The 26,722-nt window shown below is 41.7% G+C and overlaps 1 protein-coding gene across 1 annotated transcript in view; it reads left to right on the forward strand.

Moving 5' to 3' along the window:
* SEL1L (SEL1L adaptor subunit of SYVN1 ubiquitin ligase) overlaps window positions 1-24,011 on the forward strand; it is a 49,048-nt gene extending 25,037 nt beyond the window's left edge. Inside the window, exons 10-21 of the mRNA XM_037031752.1 lie at window positions 161-315; window positions 2,780-2,836; window positions 5,235-5,303; window positions 9,683-9,760; window positions 10,782-10,844; window positions 12,077-12,164; window positions 12,476-12,624; window positions 13,601-13,766; window positions 14,315-14,389; window positions 15,152-15,324; window positions 19,518-19,646; window positions 22,556-24,011. Of these exons, the coding sequence (XP_036887647.1) occupies window positions 161-315; window positions 2,780-2,836; window positions 5,235-5,303; window positions 9,683-9,760; window positions 10,782-10,844; window positions 12,077-12,164; window positions 12,476-12,624; window positions 13,601-13,766; window positions 14,315-14,389; window positions 15,152-15,324; window positions 19,518-19,646; window positions 22,556-22,765 (1,412 nt within the window). The 3' untranslated portion in view covers window positions 22,766-24,011. The remainder of the gene's footprint in view (window positions 1-160; window positions 316-2,779; window positions 2,837-5,234; window positions 5,304-9,682; window positions 9,761-10,781; window positions 10,845-12,076; window positions 12,165-12,475; window positions 12,625-13,600; window positions 13,767-14,314; window positions 14,390-15,151; window positions 15,325-19,517; window positions 19,647-22,555) is intronic.
* Window positions 24,012-26,722: the final 2,711 nt, after the last annotated feature.

Raw genomic sequence — 26,722 nt, forward strand, 5'->3', positions numbered from 1 at the left:
ATATTTTGTAGAAAAAACTGAATTTACTTTAGATTACTGTTCTGTACTCTAGAGACTACGGAAGCAGTTTCCTATAACATAGTGTCAGCTGGAATTGTACTTCTCTGTGGGACAATCCACTAACTTGCATCCACATTATTACTTTGTTCCCCTGTTTCAGTTGCTAGTGATATCTCACTGACAGGAGGCTCAGTAGTGCAGAGAATACGGCTGCCTGATGAGGTGGAGAATCCAGGAATGAACAGTGGAATGCTGGAAGAAGATTTGATTCAGTATTACCAGTTCCTGGCTGAAAAGGGTGATGTACAAGCACAGGTATGTGTCTGCACATCTCATGGACTATCTTAATTCATTGTATATTACAGTCTCCAGGGGCAAGCACTTGTATCCATCAGTAACATTTTCATTGCTCTTAGCAGTTATTAGCTACATTATTATTAGCTACATACTAGTCCCACACTCTCAAGACACTCCATTGGGATTCATCTGGTGTGTGGGCTGGCCATTCATAGCCCCTAAAAGCTAGCAGGTGACTGTCTTGTGCACCACAGTTGAAAATTGCTGCATGAGGGGAGCCGCAATACAGTGATGATGAAGGCTCTTCGTGGAGTCACCAAGGACAAAAACTGCCACATTCTCTAAACAGGAAGTCTCTGGAACATTTGCAATTTCAGATGCTCCCCAGAACTGTTTACTGTTTGTTTCCTTTGCTCAACTTAGATCATAATTTTCTCAAGGTCAAAGACAGAAAGAAATAGGCATGTTTAATACAAATGTATGCTATCCATCAAAGTTTCTCATATTTTGTTTTGTGGGTTATTTTGATAACATTATAATAAAAAGAACTTCAGCGTCTTTCTCCTATTGAGTTTACAGTTCTTTCTGATTCAGAAATTACAGAGATTAGCAATAGATACTTTTTAAAAACAATTTATTTTAAAACTAACAAAAGGGGATACTAAGTAAGGAGAAACACACAGACAGATCCTACAGTGCAGTGAAAGATCCAAATCTTAGCTCATGGAAATTTTCATAAAATTACGTGTTTCAATTAAACATCTCTCTTTTATGTTAGAGACCAGTTAAAATTCAAAACAATCTAAATGACCAATGATAGGGAATTAGCTCAACTATGACACTCCAGTTAATGGAATTCTATGTAGCCATTAAAAATGTAGAATCTGCCCTGGCTGGTGTAGGTTGGTGGATTGAGCGTGGGCCTGCAAACCACACAATCGCGCTTTAATTCCCAGTCAGGGCACATGCCTGGGTTGCAGGCCAGTTCCCAGCAGGGGACACATGAGAGGCAACCATACATTGATATTTCTCTCCCTATCTCCTTCCCTTCCCCTCTAAAGATAAATAAATAAAATCTTTTTTAAAATGTAGAATGCCATTTAATGTGGAAAGCTGGTTTCAGTTTATTAAGTGAAAACTCAAACCCATATGTAGTATAGTATATCATTTTCTTTTTTTCTTACTGAACTATGACGTGAACGCAGAAAAGCACACAGATACAAATTACACATCTCAATGAGTGATCACCAGGGGAGCTTCTCGTGCGGGCATAACTAGCACTCAGAAGGCCCCTCCTAGGAACTCTTCATCACTAACTGCTCCCTCTCCCCGTGGGGAACCCCCTGAGGTGATGTCTGACACTGTAGAATGGTTTGGCTACTTTCAGATCTTATATAAAAACAAAAAATCGTACAGCATTTTTTTTTTGTATCAGCTTCCTTTGCTCAGCATTATGGTTCTGAAATTAACCTTCGTGTTCTCGTGTGGCTGTAATTACTTCATTTGCATTGCTGTATGCTGTCTCATTGTGTGAAAATCCCACGATTTGTCTATTGTGTTCTCCCCAAATTTGGACTTCTGCAGATAGCGCCCTACATATATTCTTGTCCATGCCTTATGCCGATATTGTGTAAATGTTCATAGCATTACAGATTGCGATGTCTGGTGGGATACATTCTCCTATTGTCATGTTTTCCACATGTTTTTGAACCCTGCAAGGTACTGTTATTTTACATAATCCATATAATTTAGATTTACAAGTTTGCCTTTCCATTTTTATCTTACTGCGACTTCAAGCTTCCCGGAATAATTTTCCTTCTTCTTCTTAACATCCTTTAGTATTTCCTTCAGAGTAGATTCACTGGTGGCTAATTCAGTTTTGGTTTTTCTGAAAATGCTTTTATTTCTTCTCCATTTCAGAAAGATACCTTATAATAAAAGCATACATTTTTAGGGGTTTTCCTCAGTCTTTATTAAATGACTGGGGTGACATTGGTTTATGGGATCATACAGGTTTTAACTATCCGTTTTTATGATGCACATTACACTGTGTGCCCACCACCCACAATCAGACCATCTTCTGTCACCGTATATTGGAGTCCCTCCACCTCACCACCTCCTTCATGTAAGAGTGTAGTATCTTCAGGAGTTTTAAGATTAAATCTTTGATTTTTTGAGTTACAAATTGAAACATCTTTATGGCCAGGTGGTTTCTTGTTGGTGTAATGCAGAGTTGTCAAACTCATTTTCACCAGGGGCCACATCAGCCTTGCTGTTGCCTTCAAAGGCCAAGTGCAGAGCTCCTTGCCCCTAGTTAAGGAGTAGTTACATTTATACAGTCATGAAATTACATTTGGCCCTTTGAAGGCACCCGCAAGGCTGATGTGGCCCTCGATGAAAATGAGTTTGACACCCCTGGTCTAATGTAAATCATACTCCACATGCTACCATTGACTTTTGCATCATTTTTGTTTGATTTCAGGTTGGTCTGGGGCAGCTGCATCTGCACGGGGGGCGTGGAGTAGAGCAGAATCATCAGGTAACTGCCCTGTTCCTGCGGCTTTGCAGTCCCAGTTGTAGCAAGAACTAGTTTCCCAGATGTACTTCTGCTGAGTCAGTGACATCATCAAGCTTGTGTTAGTAGGACAGTCATCACAAATGAACTTTCAAGATCTAACTAACCCCTGAGGAAGCTGAACAATAAAATGTGACTGTACCCATGAGGGGTGTTATTAATTCTAAAACCTAGTTTTCAATATTGCCAAAAATACATATTCTATGTCTTTGTTTTTTCTATGGGCATGTAATTGAAGTGTGTGTTAAAACTCCCAGGTAGAAAATATTTCATAGAACTGAGGAAAATTCATCATTGAGTTTATGAGAAATCAGGAGTATACCACTGTAGTAATCAGATCTACATCAGCTCATCAACTTTTGTCTGCTTTAGTCTTAAGTATCACGCTCTTTTTTTCCATCAGTATACCTGTCACTTCCATGAATTATCTACTGCCTGAATTTCATAAACAGTGGCCTGTCTTTCTAAATCATGCATCCAGTCGTGTGGTTGCCTTGCATAAAGCTCTTGAATGGCCCATGGTTTATTGCAGTTTCTAGTTGCTAAAATACCAAAACCTTTAACATGACCTCCAAGGCCCTGGATCCGTCTCTATTTACCCCACCAGCCACTTGCTCTCTCAGTCCCAGGCACACAGACCTTTGCTCAGGTCTTTGAAAATATCAAGAACCTCTCTGTCTCAGGGCTTCTTGAGTGCTGGTCCATCTGTCTAGAGTGAATATTCCCCAACCCCATTCTTCACCTTGCTGGGTCCTGGCCATCCTCCAGAACTCAACTGCAATATCTTTTCTCCTAATACCTCCTCTGACCCTCTACTCCTGTGGTACAGTAATAGGTCGTGTACCACAGTTAGGATTTCTGAAAATCTGTGTTCCTTATGGCCCTTGTCCATTGTAAATAATTAATTATGTAAATCAGTTAATTGAGTTGTTTCCTCTGCAAGAACTTAAGGTCCAGAAAACATGGGCCGTATTTAATGTCCATTGTAAATAATTAATTATGTAAATCAGTTAATTGAGTTGTTTCCTCTGCAAGAACTTAAGGTCCAAAAAGCATGGGCCGTATTTCCCTTGTTTGTCACTTTTATTCTGAGCACCTAGCAGTGTCCAGTGCACAGTAGCCTCTCAATTAATCTTGTCAGACTCACAGAGCTTTGCTTTTCCACCATTCCAGCTAAATATTCTAATTGAGCTTATTTTATATACCATATCCTATCAACTTTAAGAATTAGGTCATAACAAAATACACTCAAAAACAAAACTATGGCAAATACCTATGTTTTTAAAAAAATTCAGATAGCACTTGTCTTTAGGTCATTAAAACGTATGTCATTAGGCCAGTGAAGCATCAGATAAACTGGTTAATAAAAATGTCAGGGGAGAAACCAGAATTCTGGGTGAGTTTGCTGAATATCTTTTATATAGCAAGTTTTGAAATATTCTTGTTGGTATATGCTGCCTACCTGTGAAGCAACTAAACAGTGATAAATTATTTCACAGGTTTCAAAGCAGGAAGAAAAGGATTTCCCAGCATATAACTATTAATTCAACAAATATTTGAGTACCTACTATGTGCCATTCAGTACTAGCCATTCCGGAAATAATGCTGGACAGAATAGCTTCATTCTTTGAATCCTTACAGAGTTTTAAGTTAAATAGAAGTATTTGATATTTTTTCAATGACCATGCCAAAATACATGTAATAAATTGTGATTGTTGTCACTAAGGAGAATTAAAAGATCCAATAACATTAATGAGTGGGAGGTGGTAGTTTTCTCTAAGGAGACTTTTAAATTGAGCCTGGAGGTAAAATCATCCCAGGCCAAAAAGAACAACATGTGCATAGATCCTGAGGCAGGAAGGAGCAAAGTCGGTGTGCCCAGAGCACAGGGGGCAAGAGGAAGCCAGCTGTACTGAGATGCACAGTGTCTGGTCCTGTCGGTCGGTGCATTCCCTACAGCAGTTCAGGGGGCCGTAAAGACCAGCACGTTGAGATTTGAGAACAGCTGCTCTGGATAACCCCAAAAATGAAAGCAGGGAGATGAGGGAGGGGAGGGGAGTATTTGAGAAGTTCAGGTGAGAGATGATGTAGCTAAGACTAGAATTGTGGTGGTGAAGGATAGGAGCTGCATTCAGGGTATATTTGGTGGTAACAGGACTTCGTGAGGAATTGGATATGAGAGGGAGGAGGGGGTGGAGGGGAACCTAGGAGCAATCAGTAGATGTCCTGTTGCCGTTCACTTAAACTGAGATAGTGCAGTGTAACAAGATTTTCTAAATGCTCCTGAAATAATTACTTTGGTTAAAAGCCAAGGATGGATTCTATTAAAAACTAATTATTTTAATAAATTCTTTTCTTATAGCGAGCATTTGACTACTTCAATTTAGCCGCGAATGCTGGCAATTCACACGCTATGGCCTTCTTAGGAAAGGTACTGTACTCCTGTGAATATATTATGAAATAGCAAGAGGTGTTGGCAGAGTAAGTACATATTCTGTATTCAAGATCTACAATTTGCCAAAATAAACTGGAAGTACAATTTCCAGTGCAAGCTTGTTGCATCTTGTCTTAAGGCATTGCCAGTCTACGGCATTTGCCTCAGTGACTTAAATGTAACGTAGCACTTGCTCATCGGTATGTTAATTCTCAGTTAATATTAGCTACTACTATCTGACCTCCTACTTTTCATGTGTCATAGATAATCAGGAGAAATTTATGCTACACAGTTTTTTGCCAGTCTATCGTAATTGCCTGTTAGCGTCCATGCTGAATAGAGGTGATTAGATATAGTAGGAATTTGTCTGAAGACCTTTCAGTCTTAAATGAAGGAGCCATCACCCACCTGTTGGTGCATCCGTTTCTCGAGGGCATGTTTAAGTTACAGACTTACTGAATAGAAAAATCCATTATAGGGTAAACAAGTCAGTATTTATTTATTTTATTTGAATTCTGTTTTATTGTTTATGCTGTTATACTTGTTCCAGTTTTTTCCTTTGCCCTGATCCACCCAGACCCCACCACTCCCCCAGGCAGTCCCCACATCATTGTTCATGTCCATGGGTCATGCATATGTATTGTTTGGACACTGTATTCCCTATGCTATACTTTACATTCCCATGACTATTTTGTAGCAGCCAATTTGTACTTCACCTTTTTTGCCCATCCCCCCCAACATTCTCTATATCCGTGATTTTGTTTCTGTTCTGTTTTTTCATATATTTTGTTTTTAGATACAATTATTCATAGACATGTATTTATTACCATTTTATTCATATTTTTATCTTCTTTTTAAAGAAGACCTTTTAACATTTCATATAATACTGGTTTGCTGGTGATGAACTCCCTTAGCTTTTTCTTGCTGGGAAGCTCTTTATCTGTCCTTCGCTTCTAAATGATAGCTTTGCTGGGTAATCTCTGTTGTAGGTCCTTGCTTTTCATCACTTTGGATATTTCTCACCTGTTCCTTCTGGGCTGCAAAGTTTCTGTTGAGAAATCAGCTGACAGTGTTATGGGAGCTCCCTTGTAGGTAACTGTTTTTCTCCTGCTGCTTTTAAGATGTTGTCTTTAACTTTGGCATTTAATTATGATGTGGCTTGCTGTGGGCCTCTTTGGGTTCATCTCATTTGGAACCCTTGGAGCTTCCTGAACTTGTATATCTATTTCCTTCACCAGATTAGGGAAGCTTTCTGTCATTTATTCAATAGGTTTTCAGTTTCTTGCTCCCTCTTCTCCTTCGGGCATCCCCATGGCGCAGTGTTGGTACACTGGAGGTTGTCCCAGAGGCTCTTTACCCTGTCCTCATCTTTTTTTTGGATTCTTTTTTCTTCTTGCTGTTTTGATTGGGTGTTTTCCTTCCTTATATTCCAAGTCACTGATTGGATTCTCAGCTTCATCTGCTCTACTGTTGATCCCCTGAAAATTGTTCTTCATTTCAGTTAGTATATCCTTCATATCAGACTGCTTTTTTGTATGGTTTCCATGTCCATTTTTTTTTTTAAGATTTTACTTACTTATCTTTAGAGGGGAAGGGAAGGAGAGAGGGAGAGAAACATCTGTGTGTGCTTGCCTCCCATGCATCCCCTGCTGGGAACTGGCCTGCAACCCAGGCATGTGCCCTGACTAGAAATTGAACCACGATCCTTTGGTTCGCAGGCCCACTCTCAATCCACTGAGCTACGCCAGCCAGGGCATCCATGTCCTTTTTTATGATGTTGAAGTTCTCTCTGGGTTCATCTACTCTCCCCCTAAATTCATTGAGCATCCTTATAACCAGTGTTTTTAAACTCTGCATCTAGTAGATTGCTTGTCTTTATTTTGTTTAATTCTTTTTCTGGAGTTTTGTTCTTTCATTCAGAACATGTCTTTTGGATTCTCATTTTGGCAGCCTCCCTGTGTTTGTTTCTGTGTATTAGGTAGAGCTACTATGTCTCCCTGGCTAGATAGAGTAGCCTAATGCACTAGGTGTCCTGTAAGAACCCAGTAGGGCACAGCCTCCCCTATCACCCAAGCTGAGTAGTTGAGGTTCACCCACAATGTGGGCTGTGTACACCCTCCCCTTGTAACTGTGCCTTGGTTGCTGTGGGCAGGTCCATGGGAGGAATTTACCCAGGCTGACCAGCTGAAAGGACTGGCCATGACCATTGACCAACAACCTCTGACCACTGTGGAGGAGTGGTACTTACCTAGGTAGAAGTCCAGTGTCCTCTGAGTCCTACCCTTGAGTATGTTACTTGTGGAGGTGGCTGGGTGATGGTGCTATGACATGGCCCATAGCTGTCCACTGGGTGCACAGGCTCTGGGTCCTCCCAGGAGGCACAGTCCAAGGTCAGCCACCTCCTGTGTTGTGTCCAGGGTCATCCAGCATAAGCTACAAAGCAATCTGCAGATGGCTGCTACTTGTGTTGAGTTTGCAGGTGCCCAAGTGAAGCCAAGCTGTGAACCAAGGTCAGCTATTCGTAGTGCCAAGCCTGGGGCCGCTTAGTGAGAGGGCTTGCTGAGGCAAGGTGCTGCTTATTTGGGAGGATTGAAGAACATCTGAAGTGTGAGCCAAGACGGGCCATTTATGTGGAAAAGCCACTGAAAACAGCTTGGGTGGGCTTGAAAGTTGGGCAAGGTGGCCTCAGGAAATCACCAGTATTGGGCAAACATTGTGAGTCAAGGTGATGGAGTCTGAGATGTGCTGCCTGCCTGCCAGCTCTGTGGGGAGGGCTCGGGGAAGGAACAGTGGCCTCTGTCAGCACTTCTGTCTGGGAGAAAGCCGCCCCCCAGCTCTTGCCCTGATGTCATAGACTTTAGTTCCTTCCTGTGTGTCTCTGGTGCCTTTCAAGCTGCTGCCTCACTGCTGGCTCAGAGGAAGTGAGTCTGAGTAAGTCCGTGCACAGGCCCTTTAAGAACTGCCTGGGACTCAAGAAGTTTCTGTCTTCCTCAGCCTCAGTCCCTACTGGTTTTTGCATCCAGAGGTTATGGGGTCTTCCTGGCACTGGAACCCTGGGTTGGGTGGCCTGATGTGGGGTTGGGGCCTCTTACTCCCAAGATATTCCTCCCAATTTTTTTCTACCACAAATGGGTGTGGAACCAGCCCGTTCAACATCTCCACCCCTCCTACCAGTATCAGTGTGGTTTCTTCTTTAATTCTGTAGTTGTAGGGTTTCCATTCAGCTTGATTTCTGGCAGTTCTGAATAATACTTGCTCTGTAGTATAGTTGTAATTTTTTGTTTTATAAATTTTTAAAGATTTTATTTATCATTAGAGGAGAAGGGAAGGAGAAGAGGAGAGAAATATCAGTGTGTGGTTGCCTCTCATGTATCTCCTGCTGGGAACTAGTCTGCAACCCAGGCATGTGCCCTGACTGGGAATCGAACCACGATCTTTTGGTGCACAGGCCTGAGCTCAATCCATCCACTGAGCCACACCAGCCAGGGCGTATAGTTGTAATTTTGACATGGTTGTGCAAGGTGACAAGCCATGTTTACCTACACCACCATCTTGACTGGAAGACCAATCATTATTTTCGTCTATATCCAAATCCTGAGGTCACAAGGCTCAGACAGACTATATCTCAAAGGTTTTTCCAAACAGAAATATCTGATCAGTGTTTGCCACATGATCACAATTAGTTAACTGGGGCCTGAGAACTTTGCATTTAAACATTAAGTGGTATTCCTTTCTATTCTTGTTAAGCATTTAAGAACTTTTCAATTGATACCTTTCAATATTTGCTATATTATTATCTAGCCCTACCTTAAAAATGATGTCTTTTGTCATTAATGTGTAGGATAAAAACAGTATTAGTCACTCTGTTCTTTCTCTTTGTCCTTTATCATGTTCCATGCCTGATACTCTAACTATTTGGTGCTTGAAACACTTTAAAATAGCCATTTATTTAGTTATTTCTTTTCCTGGTCTTCGAGCACCTTTTATCATAGCCTGGGGAAGGCGGTGGTAGAAAAGGCAGGCAAACCATTGCTGACAGCTCTCCTTTCCCCATTTAGTCCCTGATCCCAAGCCATCTGTCACCCCATTTAACCGCCTTGGGACAGAGTGAGGAAAAAAGATTCATCTTGGGGTTAACAATGTCTTGCCCTCAGACCTATAAACTGATTTTATGTAGTTAATGCTTAGAGGTAAGTCATAAATTTGATATGACTTAGAATGTATGGTAATGTAAAATTGTCTGCTTTAAGGTTTTGCTTTTAATTCTGAAATATCCTGTAGGGAATTTTTAAGTTTTGTTGAAAGATTTCATGAGATCTCACAAAAAGCAGAATGAGATGAGACAGGACAGAACCTAAGTGGAGTCTGTTTTGCAGATGTACTCCGAGGGGAGTGATATTGTGCCTCAGAGCAACGAGACGGCTCTTCACTACTTCAAGAAAGCTGCTGACATGGTGAGACCTCATGACTGAGGGCGTTGAAATGGGTCCCATAGTGTGTTATCTTAATACGTGTTACATTAAAGGGTTGGTTATAACCAGGTTATACCATAAACTGTATAAAGCATTTATGTAAACATGAGTCATGTGAATGAATTGACTAGAAAAAAATCTTCCCAATAAAAAGCAATTCATTTTTTTTTTGTTTTGTTTTAGGGATCAGATTGTATTTTAAGTTTCTCTTGAAATCTCTTTGGGAAATTTTCTGATCAGAGAAGTAATTGATTTTTAGTAGTGGAATTGAGGGTTACATAATTTACCTTATCTGTGTTGCAACTTGAGGTTTAAAACTTACATAATTGGGTACTTTTGATAAGCACAGTACGTGATTCAGGCTTTCCCTGGCGCAGAGAAAGCGACATACGCCTGCAGCGCGTGCACTCGTCTCTCTGCCAACCGCCTGCCACCGTCGTTCTGAGTGTTCCCCAGGGGGTGCTCGACACTCTTTGAAGCTGCTTTCTGTCCCTCTGGGTCAGATTCTCGATTTTTCTCTTTCAAGTCTCAAAACAGTGGTTACCTTTGGTGTACGACGTGCCAGTAATGTTAAGAATGTCTTTGCCACCTGATTGAAATATTACATGGTTGTTAACTCTCCCCCATGGCCTCTTCTTTTGTTATTGGGGAGGGAAGTTACTAATAAAAAACTACTCCAAAAAAGTGACCTACTTTTAGTTATTAAAAGCTGAAATACATTAGTTATGTTTTATATTACGAATTCATGGAACATATGGTCAAAAGGTAAGTCATCCAAATTTAATTGTAAATGATTTTAGTATTTGCTTTTCAGCAAATTATTGAAAGCCCCCAAATATCTAAATGTCAGTACTATGTTTAGCCTGATAGGAAAAAATTTTGTTTTGAATTGAAAAGTGCTAAGAACATGTTCTGAATGTGCTTATAAATTACTCCTCTTACTGACAGTTACTTTTGTCTGTTTTGTAACAAGTTATTTTCCTCTTTTGTCTCTGGTTGACAGGGCAACCCAGTTGGACAGAGTGGGCTTGGAATGGCTTATCTCTATGGAAGAGGGGTTCAAGTTGTAAGTTTGCCGTCTGACGTTCTGATTTTAACAGGCGGTCAGCCAGTGAGGTAGAGTCATTCCTGAGCCAGCCTGCAGTCAGCCTAGATAGGCCATCTCATCGTAAGCAAACGTAACCCTTTCTCTGGTCTCTCGTCCTCTCACTGATGCTCTCCACCCTGTCCGCTCTCCCTTCTCTCCAAGACTGGAACATCTCCCTTGTACTTCTTCACTCAAACCCAAGAAAATGCTCAGGTCCCTCCCTTGCAGGAGGAGGAAAGCTTTCCGGCCCTCCCTCTGCCCTCCTAGCCACCCCTCCCTTCTCTGAACCGGAGCCCTTTATCGCACAGCCAGGTTTCTCCAAGGAAGGAACTGCAGGAGCTGCTCCCATTCACGCTTTAGCTCAAAGCAGTCAGGCTTCTGCCTCATGTAACTGCTCTCTGTCACCAGAAACTTCTAAATGGCACTCCAGTTGACATATTTTGGTTCTATGTTGCATGACCTGTTTCTTCCCTGAAGTTTTGTGGCTGCAAGCTCTCTTGGTTTTCCCAGGCCTTTGTCCTCATTCTTATGTGCTACTTCCTCATGTGGGACACCTGGATTCTCCTTGCTGCCCTCTTCTTTCCTCTGTGTGGAATCTCTAAGCAATCTGTTCTTTTTACTTGGGTCTGAAAGTAAGAGCCAGGTTTGGGATTCTAACCTATAGGCATTGCCTAGCATAAGAGACAGTAACGTGGTCTCATTTTGGTTCCTTCTAGTCATTTTAGGATACTGAAATTCAGTATTGATCTTTGTTTCAGCTTTCCTCTGTGGATACATATGATATTTGAAATGTAATAATCATATAGTATTCACAAAGAGCACTGGGAAGGAATGCATAAGGAGAGAATAGTTATCCTTTAGTATTGGAACAACTGAGGTTTAAAAGGGATTGGTTGGTTAGTAGAAAAGACTGTTTCTTACATCCTTTGCTTGTGTTCCACTGCTGGTGTTGATGCTGAGAGCAGACATGCGGATTGTTGCACCAAAACTCGGTTTGCTTTTCTCCAAACTCTTAACTGTTAATCCTCCTGTGACTTCGAGTATATTATTATCTCTATAGTATAAAAACCAGGAAGTATTTATCATGGCTCTTTGAAAACATTTTGTGTGCTTTGTTAATTCTTTGTAATGAATCTCCTGCCTTTCAATTACGTCACCCTTTTGAGCTTTCGCATCTTGTGACCATGTGATGCAATGATCTTCTGTTACAGAATTATGATCTGGCACTGAAGTATTTTCAGAAAGCTGCCGAACAAGGCTGGGTGGATGGACAGCTCCAGCTTGGCTCTATGTACTATAGTAAGTAATGGTGGGATTAACAGTGAATTCACCAAGATAATTTAATTACCTCATCCCACTAGATGTCACTATGATACGGAAATGAGAGCTAGTGAATACTGGTTGATTAATGTTCTCCCAATTCAATGATTTGTGCATCTCGTTTCTTATTGTGAATTATATTAATGTGTGTTAATACACATATCTCTATTAATAGGATTTACATCTTTCCCGAGTAAGAATTCTGAATTTTATTTTGTTTTACTTCTCTGATGCTTTAGCTAAATCTTATTTGAGATTATTCTTGACCTTTCATGTGCTTTTCCTTACAGATGGCATTGGAGTCAAGAGGGATTACAAACAGGCCTTGAAGTATTTTAATTTAGCTTCTCAGGGAGGCCATATCTTGGCTTTCTATAACCTAGCACAGATGCATGCCAGTGGCACAGGTGTGATGCGATCGTGTCACAATGCAGTGGAGGTACGGGCTTTTCTACCAGCTTCTGTACAGCAAATGAATTTGCTCAGTAGGAAAATCTGTTTTAACTCTCGTTTTCTTTGTGCAATTTCTTCTAGAGTAGAAACAGACGCAGCCTGCTAACATTAGTGTATTGAGGGGGACGCAGAGGGTCTGTGTGTTACCATCACACTTACGTACTTCATTTGTCCCTCCCTGCTAGAGTCAGTGTTAACAAGGGCAGACAATGTTGGCTGCTGTCTATCTAGCACCTAAGACAGTGTATGAGACACAGTGTCAAAAAAGCATATGCGTGTGTGCTAAACGAATGTTGCAAAGGAGGATGCTAATACCTTCCCGTGGGAACTGCTGGTCTTTAGCTCTCTCCTAACTGGCACTTTAGAGTGACACTGATACATGCTCAAAAAAGTGTCTAACCTCTTTGTACTTCAGTTTCCTGACTGGTAAGATGGGGTGTTAATAGGATTCACCTTAGAGTGCTCCCTCATAGACTTCGTGGGCAGGTTAAGTGAGTTAACACACATACTATGCGTAAATTACTAGAACAGTGTCTGGTCAGCATAAATTGTTTGCTATTTTTTAAAGATTTATTCATTTTTAGAGAGGGGAAGGGAGAGAGAGGGACAGGGAGAGAAATATCAGTGTGTGGTTGCCTCTCACACGCCTTCAACTGGGGACCTGGTCCTCAAGCCAAGCACATGCCCTAGACTGGGGATCAAACCACAACCCTTTGGTTTTCAGGCCGGCACTCAGTCCACTGAGCCACACCAGCCAGGGCTATTTGCTATTATTCATATGCTATTCTAAAGATGACGTGAACACTTCAAATATATATCCCAGACTTTTGTATGTATTTAATAAAAATCCAGACATGCAGAGAGCATGCTTAACACACATTTGTGGCCCTTGTGAAAAACTGATTTTCTAGCATACGTTTCTTACTCTTTTATTGTTTTGTTTTTTCTTCCTGTTCACACAGTTGTTTAAGAATGTTTGTGAGCGGGGCCGGTGGGCCGAGAGGCTTATGGCGGCCTACAACAGCTACAAAGAAGGCGACTACAACGCCGCAGTGATCCAGTACCTCCTGCTGGCGGAGCAAGGCTACGAAGTGGCCCAGAGCAACGCAGCCTTCATTCTTGACCAGAGTATGGTTCACTGAGTCCTGCCCAGGGCTCAGGATGCAAGGGCTTGCTCAAATCAGGCTACCTGTTTAAAGAGACAAGCACAAAGCAACTTCTTTATTGTTGTAAACAGAACTTGCCACCCATGCTTGTTACTCTACCTCAGATCCCCAAGCCATCCAAGTTAGTTGTATGGAGTTGACAGTTGAAGTAGATCCATTATAAATTGACCGCTTTTAGCAAATACATTTCAAAGCATAGCAGGTACAAAACCTTGTTTTTCCAGTAGTGCGTGGATCCCCAGGAGCGGCCCAGGGGTCGATCTCATCTGGGTTCTGTGGATGAAACATGTTTCAGGACATAGTGTTGCCCTAAATGCTGTGATTTCCTTTAACTCAGTATTGTATTTCAATACTTGTGTAATTTTATTACAATATATTTTCTAGTTAATATTTGTAATATCCCAATTCTTGTTTAAATTGTGCTCCACATATTCACCCTAGTTTTCAAATGAAGCCTAAGAGGCGAGTGCCTTCGTAGATGCCTGATTTGTGTTACATCTCTCGCTGCAGGGGAAGCAACCATTGTGGGCGAGAATGAAACGTACCCCCGAGCCCTGCTGCACTGGAACAGGGCTGCCTCTCAAGGTGAGCGTGTGGTCACCCTAACGGGTAAGAGGGTTTCGCCCAGGCCCCTCTCTCAACTTTTTGGGTTTTTTTGTTTTTGTCTTTCCTATAAAGATTAAGTCCTGTCATTTATCACATTAAAACTAAGCAGAGATACTAACTGTTGTTTCACTTGTTTGCATTGTGGTTGGTAGTTTTTAAGTGGAAATTCTAGTCCCAGGGTTTCTAAGCTGAATTGCAAGGTGCTTGTACTGGACGCTTCCGTCGTGCTCTGGCTTACTCTCCAGTTCTCAGTGTAAGCCCCGCATCCTGTGACATGAGAATCGAATGGAATGTAGAATGGAATATTAGTCTAAACCCCAAAAGATTTTAACTTCTTTCCACCATCTTTTGTTTGAATATTTTTTCTCACACATACGACTCTCCAAATTGTCTTCCTATCCCTTCTTCAAGCATAAACAGTAATCCATTTGGACTATTTTAAAATGTCAGTGACGTAGAGTAGAGCACGGTCACTCGAAGAGTATCATTGCGGGCACAGGAGCGCCGCCCACCTTGTTTGACCTCGCCCTGCCTGTTACAAAGCCTTCTTCTGAAAAGCAGTACTTCCAGTTTACATTTTCACTGAATTTATAGCTTGGCTGAAAGGTTTGTTGTTTAGTTTGTGTACTGCAAGTTAAAATTCTGTTGTATGTAAGCATGTTAACAGGAGGAGAAAAAATAGTGTGCTCTGTTTTAAATACTGCATTTATTGGCAGTTTTTCATTTAACGTTTTGTTTAAGGTTACACTGTGGCTAGAATTAAGCTTGGAGACTACCATTTCTATGGATTTGGCACTGACGTGGATTACGAAACTGCATTTATTCATTATCGTCTAGCATCTGAGCAACAGCACAGTGCCCAGGCCATGTTTAATCTGGGGTATATGCATGAGAAAGGACTGGGCATCAAACAGGTGAGTGTGGCTGCAAAACAAATGTTTGAATTATATAAACTGTGATTTGGGGGAAACATCTGCATTTTTATGGAAAACAGGCTTTCTTTGGAATGTGATCAGATTTCAGATACTAAGTTATGAGAGTTTCGTAATATTTCAAAAGACTGCCTTTGTATCTCTCTCACCTTCCAGCTCGCACACATACTGACATTCGTAATGTGATATTTAGGACATTAAGCCAAAAACAGATACATGAAAACAGAAATGCAGTGTGGCCTTTATTGATAACTCCTTATTTGAAAAGCCATCCATGATCAGATAAATTCTGTTCTTTTCTAAATTATTTTGAAATGAATTAAGATGATTACTATTGATAAACTTATTTCTGCTTTTTGTAAAATTTTTATCACTTACAGTTTGCATTCAGTATTATTCTGTATTAGTTTCAGGTTTACAGCATAGTGGTTAGACAGGCATACACTTCACAGTGCCCCTGATGTCTGCAGTACCCGCCTGTTGTGCGACTACCAATCTGTGCCTCTCAATCCCTTCAGTCCTCCATACGTCTCCCCACCCCTGCTTATTTCTGATTCTTAAACCTAATGAAATCTAACAGTCTCTAGATCCGTGGTCTTAAGTTTTTGCCTGTGTGCCTTTAAAGAATTTTGAAAACTATCTTGTGCATTTTTAGGTTGACATTTAAATTTTTTCATCTTAAGTTTCAAAGAGTTTAAGTTCTAGCTAGCTTCAATAACATTTTTAATAAAATTATTAAATTACTCTCAATTGACATAATTTTAATTTACATTACTCCAAATTATTTGATGCACTCATTATTAATTTTTTAAAAATATATAGCAACTCTAGCCAGGTAACTAACTCAGTTGGTTAGAGCGTCATCCTGATAGGCTGAGGTTGCAGGTTTGATCCCTGGTCAGGGCACATACAAGAATGAGCCAGTGAATGTGAGGATGAGTAATGCAGCAAGTCAATGTCTGTCTGTCTCTGCCTCCCCCGCGCCCCTTCCTCTGTCTCTTAAAGAAAGCAAATTCATGAATTGCATGTTGCATTTCTTCCTTTTCTCCCTGAATTTATATTTTTAGTCCACTATTCCCATAGAATTTTATAATAATGTAATGTTTTTTAAGCTTAGATCTTTTACTGTTCACTCTGTTGTATTTATCTTAAATAAATATATAAATTCAGAATTTGAATTTTATGTCCTGGGATTACAGGCTCTAAGTGCTAATAAATTTTGATTTTGATTTTGATTACAGGCTCATACTGCTAATAAATTTTGATAAAAATAAGTACATGGGAAAGAGAAGAATTGTATTACAGTCTTTAAGACCACTTAATTCTTGAAACCGCTATAGGGTTATATGCTGTTTTACTCAGTTTGGGCTGCTCGCTGAACAGAATACTAGGCTGGGTGGCTTAAACAACAGAAACTTATTTCTCACGGTTCTGGAAGCTGGGAAGTTGAAGGTCAAGGTGCTGGCAGACTTGGTGTCTGCTGAGGGCTCACTTTCTGGATCATAGACAGCTGGTTTTTGGTTTTGCCCTTACCTGAGGAAAGAGCAAGAGAGAAACAGCAATCTCTTCAGGGACTCTTGAAAGGACCCCAGTTCCATTCCCAAGAGCTCCACCCTGATGACTTCATCTGATCTTAATTATCTCTCAGGCACCTCATCTCCTAACACCATCACATTGGAGGGGAGGGTTTCAACATACACACAGACATTCAGTGCATAATATGTGTCAAAAATTGGCGACCTGCCATTAAAGTTAGTTTTCATGATCTATCATCGATAACTTGGTTAGATCCCTCCCCAATTTTGTTGAGAGCAAAGAACTGGAATCTAAGAGACTTGCAAAGGATGTGTCCCCTGTCACTGGAGTCGTTCCCTTTCCCAGTTTCTGGGAGAAATGCCTAAAAAGCTTCACCAAAGCTTGTCAAGTAACCAGCTGTACCCCCTACTCTGCCGCTTAGAAGCACTTGGTTGACCTAATGTTTTTAAGGGACAGTTGTTCAGTTTCGGTCAGAGTGCTTTTTTATCACGTTTGAACACTGCCTTTATTCTCATTATAATACAACATGTAAACTTTGATGTTTTACATTTATATTGATATGAGATACTCGAACATCGTTCATGAGGACCGGAGCTGCATTCAGATTGTGGAAGGTCTCTGCCCTGTAACACAGTGGCCGGGGCCTCCCCTCACCGTCAGATCAGTCAGCCCAGCCACTGTTCCCCGCTGAAAGCCTGGCTGTGTTTTCTAATTTAAATAATAAAAGTAGTACATGTTTGATGGCTAATGTAAAAATCACACATAAGTTGTGACTTTTATGGAATACACCTAGGAATAATTTACTAAGAGCAGTCAGGATTAAAGTCATATAATTCTAACACTGTTTTTATAATAGGTTATAAACAAGAGACTAATCTAAGGAACAAAATAAACTAATGAGCAAAACAGAATCCGAGGCGCAGAAACAAGGAACAGACTGAGAGCCATAGGGGGGAGGGGAGAAGCTGGCACTGGTTGTAGGAAGGTGGAGAGAGTAGACAAGGGACCAAGACGCATGACCATGGACGTGAACCGCAGTGTGGGGTCTGTCTGTGGGGAGGGGGCTGGGAGGGGGAGCGAGGGGGAGAAATTGGGACACCTCTTATAGCAGAAACAGTAAAGTGTGTACATTGGAAAACAAGAAACAAATCAATATGCTTTTCTTATTTAATGTGTATAGCTTATGTAAATTCTTGGGAATAAAGGATGTGATAAAAGGCGTCACTGAGGAGGGGAAACTCTAGGGTTCAACTTTTAAGAATAATTAAATAATTATGTATTAAAATGATTGTAAGTCCATTAGTTTTTATAAGACATCATAATGATCTTTTTCCTAGTTTTTTCTTATTTTTTAAATGAAAGAGGCATTTACACTACTAAAAACTAATCAGGTAGTGTAAATAGAAAAATATTAAGATGTAAATAAGATGAGTCATAATTGGGATAAATAATTCAGGATGTAATTGATAGCTACAATTTATTATTTTTTTAAATTTTATATAGAGAAAGAAGAAGGGAGGGAGAGAAACATCAATGTGTGGTTGCCTCTCATGTGCCCCCTACCGGGATCTGGCCTGCAGTCCAGGCCTGTGTCCTGACTGGGCATCAAACCAGCGACCCTTTGGTTCCCAGGCTGGCACTCAATCCACAAGGCCAGCCAGGTTGATAGCTACAGTTTAATTACCCTACTTAGTCATACTCATAGAACCTATGTTGTCACATAGTATGTCCTGTGAACTTGAAAATTATGGCAGCCAAAGAAATGCCAGTATTTTATATTTTTTTAAATCAAAGACACTAACCATACTGTTACTGTTGTTTGAAGATGCTCTTCTTTCCAATTAATAGCATACATTAGGTACCCATTATAGGGAATGGCTAAAAGTAATTGTTATGTTTAAATGTGTGGAAAAGTCATTTTTAATGTTAAGCCTTTCTTTTCCGTGTCTCAAATGGAATTCTTTCCTAGGAGTTTGATATTCTTTGGTAATAGTCAGGTCATGGAAGAAGTAAGGTGGTGAATGAAAATTTCACAGCTCCCACTGTCCCATTCTACATATATCTGAACACTCCAGCCTGGGCCAAAACTAGCAATGACTGTTTCACCCTTAACAGAAATATGTCTAAGACTGGGAGGCACGGGGTGGGAATCCCTTAACAGTGTCCATGCAAATGGCCCTTGGAAAATGTTGTCTACTAAAATGGAATATGTCTACTCCATTTTAACGCTCACTGCTCCAAACTGAAACCAGGAATTGAAGGAAGTTTTAAGTAGGAAAGAAATTTCCTTGCAGCCTACTGGTTGCCCCTGGACATGTCCAGGTTAACAGCCCTGTCCGTGGGTGGGAGACTGCGCAGCACCCAACTCTGAAAGTCTGAAAACGCAGGCCAGGCCGCGGGTCTGCACAAGTAGGTGTCAGACTGGGGACACATGAGTTGTCTTACATTGCTCAGTGGAGCTTTTCCAAGTTAAGAAGTTAAAGAAATACTACCCAGTTAAAAGTTGGGTTTTTTCTTTAGGTGAGGGAAATTTAAAAATGCAACTTGAGAGGTAAAATAAATGTTCTGATATAGAAACTAAAAAATAATTATTCTTATTTTAACAAGAAGTAAATTTTGGTTTATGACGTGTCTTATAGGATATCCACCTTGCAAAACGTTTCTATGACATGGCAGCCGAGGCCAGCCCAGACGCGCAAGTACCGGTCTTCCTAGCGCTCTGCAAACTGGGCGTCGTCTACTTCTTGCAGTACATACGGGAAACAAATGTAAGTGGCCCATGCCTCTTTCACTTAAAATACGGATGATGTGTAACCTAGGTCCAGAGGCTTGTATTTATTTTTTAAGATTTTATTTTTAGGGAAAGAGGAAGGGAGAGAGAAAGAGAGAAACATCAGTGCGTGGTCGTCTCTTGTGTGCCCCCACCCACAGACCTGGCCTTCAACCCAGGCGTATGCCCTTGACTAGGGATCACCCTTTGGTTCACAGGCTGGCGGAGGTGTGTATTTTAAATGTTGGGGGAGAGGTGAGGAGTATTCTGCAAGGGTCTGGTCGCCTCCCTTCCCCAGGGAAGTACCTGCAGACCTCATCAGGTGAGGGGTGAATGGAGCCACCTGCAGTTACAGTTTTCAGGTAGCGCCTGACAGGAGGTTCCCAGTGCTGAAGCATTTTTGCACTGATGCAGGTGTTTTCTGATTTGGGGAAAACAGACTAACCCAGTTTGAAACAGTAGTTAACTAAGTTCAGTAAACGTTAAAGCAGATGACTGACTGCCTAGCAGTGACTCAGACCTCACATAAAAATAGAGTTTAAAAAAAGAAGAAGTAAAACCTGGTAACCTGCCTAGGCCGTTGTACTTTAGATTCTTCTGGTAGTGAAACATGCTAAAACTACCACCAGCGTTTTGTTCTCTAAAAATACCTGAAGCTACTTAAATAAGCTAAAGGTGGAACCTAGGTAGGAGATGGGTTAGCCATTCCCTTCAAAACTACCAACTTGAGTTAACAATACTTACATGTAGGTGCTCGTGAGTCTCCCGTTTGACATTTTGTTTCCAATGCCTATAGTTCCTCATAAAGGATTAACCAGTACAGCATTTGACTCTGAAAGTCTTAAAACACATGCAGAAACAAGAACCACTTAACTTTAATTCATTCTGGACAAGCAAAGGGTCGTGTTGCAACCTCTAGTTGACATCTTTCAGAATGGATGGATTTACTGTCTCGTCATTGGGTTCCAGAATGGATGCTCTCCTGTGTTACACAGATATAAATGTGGTCGATGGTGCTCCAGCCTCTATAACGAGGAATGTGACCTCCCCGTCTTGCAGCCCTGGCTCGTGCCACAGAGAGCCTCGGGGGCTCCAGAGGACTGGAGACACGGGCTCTGTCCTTCCCGCTGCTTGTGCCTTTGTAGCGGCACACTTCTAGTTGCTTGATCGCACGAGCCAGGGTGCACTGTGCCCTCTGCTAATCGAAGGGATCTTCACTCCTTCGGTTAAACAGCTGTCAGCGTGCGGGCTGCTGCGTCTCTACAGGACTGTTCCATGCCCTCGTCCCCCACAATTTCTAAGACTAGTAAGCTGGCCATTACAGTCTAGGATTTGATCATGGAACACAACACTGAGTATTGATGGCAAGAAAGTTGGTCAGAGAAACACAAACTCTCCCATTGCCATCCCCACCCCAGGAAACACAGTTAATAGTTTCTTGTAATTTCTTTCCAGAAAAATATATTGTCTGTACCTACCGGTATATACTATGGGGACATTTTATTTTACTGGTTTTTTATAAAGATTTTATTTATTTATTTATCTTTAGAGGAGAAGGGAAGGAGAGAAGGAGGGAAATATCAGTGTATGGTTGTCTCTCGTGAGTCCCCTGCTGAGAACTGGCCTGCGACCCAGGCATGTGCCCTGACTGGGAATCGAACCGCGATCGTGTGGTTCGCAGGCTGGTGCTCAATCCACTGAGCTACACCAGCCAGGGCTATTTGACTGTTTTTTTATCCTCACTTGAGGACATGCTTATTGATCTCGGGGAGGGGAGGGGAGGGAGAAAGAGAAGTAGAGAAATATGAATGTGAGAGAGAAACATCACTTGCTTGCCTTTTGTACGCACTCTGACAAGAGATTGAATCCGCAACCTAGCCATGTGCCCCGAGTGGGAATTGAACCCATGACCTTTTGATTTGCAGGATAGTGCCCAACTAATAGTCACACTGGCCAGGGCTTATGATGTGAACTTTTGAAATGTAATTTTACTAAAACACAAAGGATTATACTCCATGTTTATTTTCTTCATGACCAAGTGGCAGAAAATAATGAGAGTGCCTTAAGTGACACTAGAACAGTTGAAATACCACAGACTAAGAACGTAACTGTGACTTTAAATTCAGGTGTCAAATATTTAAATCCACATTTTTTAAAAAGCATACATTCAGCCCTGGCTGGTGTGGCTCAGTGGATTGAGCACAGGCCTGCAAACCAGAGGATCACAGTTCGATTCCCAGTCAGGGCACAGGCCTGGGTTGCAGGCCAGTTCCCAGCAGGGGACGCATGAGAGGCAACCATACATTAATGTTTGTCTCTCTCTCTCTCTTTCCCTTCCCCTCTAAGGATAAATAAATAAAAAATTTAAAAATAATAATAATAAAAAATAAAAATAAAAGGCACTCACTCAGCTACTAAACAAAACACTTGAATTCTGCCATCCTCAGTGACCTGAGAGAAGTAGTAGAGTAAATAAATAGCCTTGCTGTCGTCAGAGCAGAGCTTCGCAGCTGGTGCACCGTAACCACGAATGGGCTGCAGGTGTGCCGAGATACGGGTTTTTCTTTTCCTTTCTCCCCTTGGCCCGCCGTTGTCCCCAGGGTTCCTTTCAAATATTTTCTGTGGAAAATGGTCGGGAACTAGTGCCTTAGATTCCTGATGGAAAGAAACCCTACCAGACGCTTTTTAATATGCTCAACTGTTATGAAATAATAGCTCAGTTTCCAAGATGCATTATTTTTTGAGTTTTAGTCAAAGGCTTCTGAAACTTTTTTCAATTGCAAAATGTTCCTAAAACCAGTTATTTTAATAAGCTCTGTGTTTATCTCTTAATTTGTGATGCGATTTTCTTGACTCCTTCTCTGACATTTTGTTGATCATAATGACTCTTATGTTGCTCCCATTAAGATTCGAGATATGTTCACCCAGCTTGATATGGACCAGCTCCTGGGGCCGGAGTGGGACCTTTACCTCATGACTGTCATCGCGCTGCTCTTGGGAACGGTCATCGCTTACAGGCAGAGGCAGCACCAAGACGGGCCTGCGCCCAGGCCGCCGGGGCCACGGCCGGCCCCGCCGCAGCAGGAGGGGCCGCCCGAGCAACAGCCCCCGCAGTAACAGCCGCGTGTCCAGCCCTGGTCAGTGACAAGCAAGGACATTGTTTGCAGAGAACACCTGCATTGGATTTGGGACTTTGGATCAGTGGCCACCTCCCGGAAGAGGCACAAGGAAGCATTGAATTCCTAAAGCTGCTTAGAATCTGATGCCTTTATTTTCAGGGATAAGTAACTCTCACCTAAACTGAGCTGAATGTTTCAGTGCCATTTGGAATAACAGCTCGCAGTGGCTCCCCCTTTTTTCCCTGGAAACATGTGAGACACTCAGAGTAATGTCTGCTGTCTCTACCTGTCTTTCCTGGGTCCTTTCAGTCCTTCTCTCGGTGGGCATAAGTTCTCCGATCAACCTTCTTTAAGGACTTGTGCATCGACACTAACGCCTGATCTGTGTGAAAAGGAAGCCCGGTTAGTTGCAAGCTTAACCTTAACATGTTTGGAAAGTCTGAAACTAGAACTTGCCTTTTAAATTAAAAAAAAGAAAAGTCTTCAAAGCGTATCCGAATGCCCAAACAGAAACTTTTACCAGTCTGTATGCAAGTATACATATTCAGCATCTTTGTTTTAAAGGGGAAGGAAGGGAAGTTTCTGACCATTGGTCATTGTCATGGTTTACACCCTGCTTCTCTCCTTCAAAGACGGAAAGGCCTTGTTAAAGAGTTGTATGTGAACTTCATTTCTTTGGAATGGAATACATAGAAACCGTTGTGAACTGACTTCTTGAGCTAACATGTGCATTTGTTCCACCTGCTTAATGAGATTTGTTTGTTTTGACTATGCAGAGCTTTGACCTGGAAGCCAGAGGATGGACTAGATGGGAGAAATTAGAAAACAATATTGTAGAACCCTGCGTGGGGCACCAAGATCCCAAAAGTTGAAGCATTTGTTACCAGGATTTCTTTAGTTTGCATTTCTTTTTGCAAAAGAACAAGTCACCCTCCTGAGTTCTCTAGTACGAAACACCATTGCCCACGTCCAGCCTGCAGTGCCCCCCGTCACTGCACTAAAGCGGCACCACATACTAAAACTGAAACAGTCTGAGACACGTGGCGCTCAGAGGCTGAGGAAAGCCAGAGCCTGTTTATACTGTTCAGGTAGATTTTTATTTCTGCAGTTTGACGTTGCAGTAGAAAGTCATTTGCTTAGCTATCCTGTTCACCACCCTCCCACTGTGAGCTCAGGAAAATCAAGGCTATTACACTTGAGAACTGTCTGGGTAAATTGTATGGAAAAAAAAACTGAAAAAAAGCTCAAGAATGTCACATACCGCACAAATGAAAAAAATAAACCGGGAATTTGTATTTCTTTTCCTTGTCAGGTGGGGAATTCACCAGCCTGTCTTTAGACTGAGGCAACATTTGTAGGTGAGCGGGGCTTTCTAGGCCTTTGACTGCAGTCTGTCTAAATTAACCTTTTACTCTCTTTCTGTAGTCCCTCATCTGCCAGAACACTGGAGGAGTTTATGACCTGTAGAGTTGTGACACTTTGGTTCTTGCAGTTGGGATTGTATTTAGAACTAGATTTAATTAGTCTGTAATGAACATGAAGGCTTTAAATGTGAAGTTGTCTGCTTTGGTTGTTTAGAGTATTGTGAGAAACCTGGTAAGCAAAATTTCCTCCCAGATCATTGCTTCCAAATTGGAAAAGGTGGTCATAGCAAGAACCCTGTGTCCAAAAGCACATCTGAAAGGTAGGAAATATCACCCTCAAAAAGTATGATGCCGTTAGGGGCAGCTCTGGTAAATGCGACGGCACGTTTGGTCTCGCACTGAGATGCGAGATCTGCGTGTGGTTGGTGGGCTCTGTGGTTGTCCTCGCCTCCTCTCCTCCCGGCCCTGCAGAGTCAGCACGACCCTTGGTGGCAGTTACTCTTCATTTCGAAGGAATTGTTTGAATTGATTTAAAGTTAAAAATCTCTAAGATGACTAAAGTTCCATTTTCCCCTTCTACCATCCACCTGGTTTCTTGTTTAGCAGAATTTCTGTCTACCTTTACTTCCCTCCATCAGCACCTTGAAAAAGTACGACATGTAACAACTGCGCTGCTACCAAAAGCTGGGTGGGAAAGGGCAGGCTTGTCCTTCATGCAATAACTCACTTCCTGTCAGTTTACCACTTGCCGTGCCCTTTTTTTCAGTAATATTCCAAATACCCCTTTCCCAGCCTTTTTTCACTTCCTGGTTTACCCCGGGTCTTTTGCGATGGGAAATCTGAATGGTGTATTTAAAATAACATAGTTCCTATGGCTTCCTGACGCCAGTCCTGTGACTGTCTCAAAATACCGTGCTCCCACCCTGGTCAGGTGGCTCAGTTAGTTGGATCATTGTCCCGTACACCAAAAGGTTGCAGGTTCAGTTTCCTAGTCAGGGCACGTACCTAGGTTGCAGATTCAGTCCCCGGTTGGGGCACATACGGGAGCAACTAATTGATGTTTCTTTCACATCAGTGTTCCTCTCCCTCTCCCTTTCTTTCTCTCTAAAAAATCAATAAGCTTATCCTCAGGTGAGGATCAAATAAAAAACAAAACTCTTTTCATGATACCTAAGCAAATAGAGACTGGGTTTGACGTTTCTCCTAAAATAATGCTCGATACTTAACCTACTCAAATGGCATCCATTTGAATAAAATGACAGTAACTAAAGCTAGTTAATGTCAGTGACATTAAACTAACTCCAGGATTCAGGAGTTCTAATGTTAGCTTTCAGAGTTAGCAGCTAGCGTGCGGCTTCGTTTCCCCATGGTAGCCCAGCTTCCCTGCCTGTTCTCTAGTCAGCCTGCCTGCTGTCACAGGTGCCGACAGGAGGCGCTCTCTGCACAGGTGATCCTCGCTCACGCATTTGGTGGTCGTCTGGTCAACTGTTTCAGAGTCTTTTTGCTTCCACCTTATGTTGCAAAGGTAGCAGTGATATTCGTTTGTTTGTTCCTTTTTGTGTGTGAAGTTTTTGTTTCTGTTTTCTGAGTGAGGCTTATATTATTTTTGGTTAATATTCAAAGGCACAGAAAAAGTGATGCAAAACTCCTTTTTCAGAGTTCATTGTTTGACACTTCAACGAGATAAACTTGTGTTAATCTCATTACTCTCAACGATGTGTCACCCTTGTGTGCCCACAGTTAACACGTACGAGTTGTACTGCCGAGCCGATTTATCTCTGCACCGTTAGGAAGTTTTAGAGTCTTTCGCTTGTGATCCGCTGGTGATCAATCAGATGCTTATTTAATTAAAGAGCTGCTCTAACCTCCCAGAAACTAAAGGCTTTTTTTTTTTTTTGGTTTGGTTTTCCCTCCTTTGCTCCTCCCGCTTGCTCTTCAAACCAGTGCTTTCGAAGTACACATGCAAGCCCGTAAAAGAAGACACAGCTCTTCTTTGTGTGTGTAGCCCTTGTCTCTTTGTCTGGCTGCATCTGGGAAACACTTCCTCTACAGAGGTTTGGGCTGACATTTCACATGCTCTTCAGAACAGAACGCTTCAGACACAACAGCCCTTCGCCTGCCAGGAAGCGCAGCACGGACCACGGTTGGCCCAGCGCCACCCAGTGTTGGTTGGAAAGTGAATTTAATATGCGTTGCACAATATTATGACTGGAGATGTGCAAGAAATAATCAAAGCAAAAGAAACTTCTATTTTCATGAAGATATTTTTTATCAGTCATTGCTCTCAAATATAAATGAAATTATAATATAAATTTCTGAATACCATATTGTCTGATGCACTACCTGGTTTTTAATATGTAGTAGTCATTGAAAAGAAGCTGAATTTCTCCTTCTACTTGTATTTCAAGAAAATTTAAAATATCCCAAGTAGAAAAGATGTATATTTTAAAGTTGACAGTTTGCACAGGAAAAAATCTGACTTTGCACACATGAGACGGATGTCTGGGTTATGTGTGAGGGGTCACCACCCACGCACTGTTTCTCCTGTTTGGAAAGACGAGCAAGCTGACACTTGTCTGTGACTGAGAAAG

The sequence above is a fragment of the Sturnira hondurensis genome, unplaced genomic scaffold, assembly GCF_014824575.4.
Source record: "Sturnira hondurensis isolate 20B ecotype Veracruz unplaced genomic scaffold, ASM1482457v3 Scaffold0021143, whole genome shotgun sequence".
NCBI classification, from domain to species: Eukaryota; Metazoa; Chordata; class Mammalia; order Chiroptera; family Phyllostomidae; genus Sturnira; species Sturnira hondurensis.